Genomic DNA, 4,037 nt, shown 5'->3' on the forward strand with positions numbered 1-4,037 from the left:
TATGGCCAGGAGTGGTTTGAGCAGGGCCCTGGGTGAAGTACAGCCATGTCTGGTACCCACCAGGGTGGCTAAGGAAGCAGGTCACTGCTGACACTGCTGACAACAATTCCCCCATGTTGGTAAACGATCTGTGAGGTAACATACAAGTTTGGGAGGCCCATCAGAGCTCACAGCATGTTCTGGGCATGGAGTCCAACACATGGCAAACAGGCTGTGCAGCTTCCCAGAAGGGACCTTCACTATCAGGGCAAGGCTCCCAGGCTGCCCAGGGCTCTGTGAGAAGACACCCATTCCCCCAGGTGTTATAACTGTGAGCTCACCAGCAGGTCATAACTGTCCTGATCGGTGCCACCTAGACCCCCATCTGTACCCTTTCCTCCTATGTCCCAGGAGCCTCATTTAAGCACAGCCTGGGGTCTTCAACATGCCCGTAACCGTGTCTGTCTCTAGCTGCTCCTGGATAGACCCCTTGGACCCAGGAGGCTGGATCTCGACTACAACATCTTCAGAGATCCTTCCTCACCCAAGTTGTTGGGTGAGTCTATGCCTTATCAAGTCTATCTGCTTTTGTGCCTGGCTTGGCTCCCTGGTATACCCTGGTCATGGGTCATTTCTTGCCTTTCTGGGACTGCTGGGGGATGCTGTGACCAGCACTTGGCTCTGCCCCCTGTGGTCAGACTCTGTGTGCCCCCTCAGGGAGACACTTCCTCTGCTCGAGCTTTGTTCAGATCCTGGCTGTGCAGGACAGAGGTCTAGACTGTTCTACCCATCCCATCACAACTACACCTCCCTCCCAATCTTCCTTCTTCTTGGTTTGTGTTCAGTAGTACCTCAATCACAGGAAGACAGAAGCTCAGCTCAATGCCCAGCAGTGGAGGCTATGGGAATCAGACAAACTACCTTCCAACCACAGCAGCTGCCATGGGAAGGCTCACAGCCTCAAACCATGCCTTTAACAACACTCCTGATTGTCCCTCTCCTGGATTCTCCCATTCCTTCTGCAGCCAGAGGAACTAGATCTGGCACATGCTCTGCAGTGCTCCTGCCACAACAAGGCAGGCTCAGTTCTTCCCAGACTCTGCTCCTTGTCGCAGGACCAGCTTTTAACTCAAAAGAAAAGCCTTCCTTCTTATCCCATAGCATCTTAATCCTTCAGGGGCCGCTGGTGAGGAACCCTATGGAAATACAGGTAGCCAGTGTCAATCTGTGTGCTCCTGCCTGATGATAGCCATTTCCTGCTGGCTGGGGCCACATGTTCCCAGCCTCATCCAGGCCACACACACTGGGTGGAACAGAGTCCAGTTTGTGCTCTCCCTCACTAAATCCCTTCAGGCTATTTGTGATTTCAGGATGCTGCAGTAAATGGAACACAACCTCCAACTACCTGCAGACACAGGAACTAAACAGTTACTTCGCAGGGAACTGATCAATAAAGCTGGACAGCTCTTGTGCTCCCTCCAACCACACCCAAACCAGACCCTCCAACAGCCTCTGACACAGCAGAAGCATCCGCAGCCACTGCAAGAGAAAAGATCAGAACTGTGCTCAGGAGCTGCATGTTTTAATGTTCACAACATGCTGCCCTGGAACAGGGGTCATTTACAGTTGGCTTCAAATGGTTAGAGCCAATCCCACCTCCTTTGCATCACCAGAACTAAAATAATTTCTCCTATCTCTTGACAGCCATCTTTGGGAGTAAGAGATGGATAGCTTTGGATTAGCTCAGTATTGAAGTCATGCTCCTCACTTCTTGTTCACTGCCTTCATATGCAAGTAATCCAGATCATTCTGCAGTGTTCAGAGAACTAGATGCTGTGCCTGAGCTAATGGCTCTGCATTTGGCCATCATGATGACCTCCAGGCATTGAAAAAAAATTGAGTTTTCTTAGAACTGTGCAGTAGAATTAAGAAAACATTTATTTCCATTTGCAGATACATTTTTTCACAGCTCTGTGAAATACTGTGATATTTGCAGTCATTTTTTGTGATTCATGCAGGACCCCAGTTATGTAAAAAACATTATGCTCCAAAAAACTGCAGCTGGCTGACTGGAGCTGTGTATTTAGAGACTATCCAGGGAACCAAGAAGATTCCTCTGCTGACTGAAACCAAAGTTATGGAAAAAGAGTCTGAATGTATCTGCATCTTCCCTTTCAGATGACGTGACTGTACGGGGCTGAGGAGAAAGCTGGAAACATCCTACCACAATGGGCACAGAGGGGCTCTGTAAGACCCCTGTGCACTGGGCTTCTAACAGGCAGTGAGAGCACATGGGATGCTCAGGACACAGAACAAGTCTTTATACTGGTGTCCCTGTAGCTTTTTTCTTTGCCTGCTCTTGGGGAGAGGCCAGGACCGTCTCCAGATCAATAACTGGCTCTTCCATTATTGGTTTTCCCTCCTTCTGCCACTGTGCAAGGATCATGGCTCGGAGCAGTGGTGGGTATGGCAGGAACCGAACAGTCTCCTCAGGCACTGGGGTGAATTTCTTGAAGGCCTCCTCCTCGTGTTTGGGCACCATACGCCAGTCATGGTACATGGCTTTGTCAATCTCCTTCACCTCCTCTTCAGTTTTGCCTGGGAAAAGATGATGAACACCAGTGGGCAACACCATCACAAGCATCTGCCTCCAGGAAACACGGCAATTGTTGACTCTTTGGCACCCAAAATACTACAACAGGCAAGAGGAAACAGAGTTTTCAAGGGCGGGACAAATTATTCCCTGTTACACTATGGGATCTCACTTCAGTCCTTGAGAATCAAACCAGAAACAGGCTGGAAGGACAACAGGCAAGATGTTCCAGCCCTGTGGGTGACTCCCTCTCTTAATTTAAAGTTTTGCTTTCTCTTTCTCAAGTTCCATTTCCATGGCTAAGGAACATGAGTATTTTCTCCCTACACTGATCAAAGCTTCCCAGAAAACTAAGTGTTAAAAATGCTCAACAACTTAAAAACCTTCGAATGAGTACTACTTCAGTAATTCCAGTAAGGGAAAACTGTATACTTAATATAAAGCAGCTCTAAAAAGGAAAATTCACTCATGCAACTCCAATCATTAATTTAAAATTCCAGTAACACAACCTACTTGCCATTGCACTTTTTCCTTTTTAGTGACAATTTTAGTTGGAATTACCCTCATGCTCTGTCTTGCTTTGAAAATCTCAGAATACTCTGTCAGCTCATCTAACACGCTTTTAGTGCTGCTGTTCCCCAAGGTCATACTGCACTGGCTCTCCCACAGTATTCCTTGGAAATATATTCTGAAGGGGCTAGATCATAGCTTTTGAAACGCGGGGAACTTCTTTTCCCATTAGAAGATCTGAGAAAAACAAATTTCCCAGGCAGGGAGGCCGCGGTTTCCTTGCCACCCTCACGCACCCGGTGCTCTCTAGCCCTGCTCCCATGTGTGGGAAAACGAGCCGGTTTTACCTCTGAAGGTCAGGTAGCCCCAGGCTCTTCCATGGTCCATGTTCTGCAAAGAAAAGAGGAACCTGTTGAGGGTGGGTCGCGGCGGGGCGGCGGGCGGCAGCCCCGCAGGGCGCGGCGGGGCGGCGGGCGGGACGGGGCAGGTACCTCGGCCGTGTAGTCCGCCTTCACCTTGGTGATGACCCAGTAGCAGGGCTCGTCGTGCGCCCACAGCCAGGACTTGCGGGTGACGGTGCGGCCGACGCCGAAGCGCGGCAGGCGGCAGAGCAGCGCCAACAGGCGGTTCTCGTTCCGCACGTCCTCCCAGGCCCGCACCGGCAGCCGTTTCTGGGTCAGGGGCCGCCGCATGGTCTCACAGTCCACGGCGAAGCGCTGAGAGTCCCGCGGCCGATCCTTCAGCGCCCGGTACTCGCGGATCTTCTTGGCCATGGCGGCGATGGGCCGGTGCAGCTTCTTGCGGGTCATGGCGGCGGCCGAGGGCCCGGAGCCGAGCGGACCCGAGCACCGCACCGGCAGCCGCTCCTCCCGCCTCTCCCGGAAGCCGCGCCGGGCCCCGCGGAAGTCACCCCGCCCGTCCCCAGCCGCAGCGTTCCGCGTGGCCGCCGCCCGCC

The 4,037-nt window shown here is 51.9% G+C and overlaps 1 protein-coding gene across 1 annotated transcript; it reads right to left on the reverse strand.

The window, feature by feature from the left end:
* Nucleotides 1–1,899: 1,899 nt before the first annotated feature.
* On the reverse strand, nucleotides 1,900–3,982 carry MRPS34 (mitochondrial ribosomal protein S34). Its single transcript, XM_042037694.1, has 3 exons — nucleotides 3,574–3,982; nucleotides 3,430–3,472; nucleotides 1,900–2,577 (listed from the first exon to the last, which is right to left on the reverse strand). The coding sequence occupies exons 1-3, from the start codon at nucleotides 3,889–3,891 to the stop codon at nucleotides 2,300–2,302; spliced, it is 639 nt and encodes a 212-aa protein (XP_041893628.1). The 5' UTR covers nucleotides 3,892–3,982; the 3' UTR covers nucleotides 1,900–2,299.
* Between the last annotated feature and the right edge of the window lie 55 nt (nucleotides 3,983–4,037).

Source organism: Corvus kubaryi, unplaced genomic scaffold, assembly GCF_017639235.1.
Source record: "Corvus kubaryi isolate FWS band 111438036 unplaced genomic scaffold, C.kubaryi_AGA036_p1.0 37387, whole genome shotgun sequence".
NCBI classification, from domain to species: Eukaryota; Metazoa; Chordata; class Aves; order Passeriformes; family Corvidae; genus Corvus; species Corvus kubaryi.

What these genes read in the sequence shown, in the direction of transcription:
- MRPS34 (XM_042037694.1), bottom strand. Translation starts at nt 3,891, where the DNA reads ATGACCCGCAAGAAGCTGCACCGGCCCATCGCCGCCATGGCCAAGAAG. An exon ending in AGGCGGACTACACGGCCGAG is followed by an intron (nt 3,473 to 3,573) that starts GTACCTGCCCCG and finishes TTTTCTTTGCAG; the next exon opens with AACATGGACCATGGAAGAGC. An exon ending in GGGCTACCTGACCTTCAGAG is followed by an intron (nt 2,578 to 3,429) that starts GTAAAACCGGCT and finishes ATCTTTTCCCAG; the next exon opens with GCAAAACTGAAGAGGAGGTG.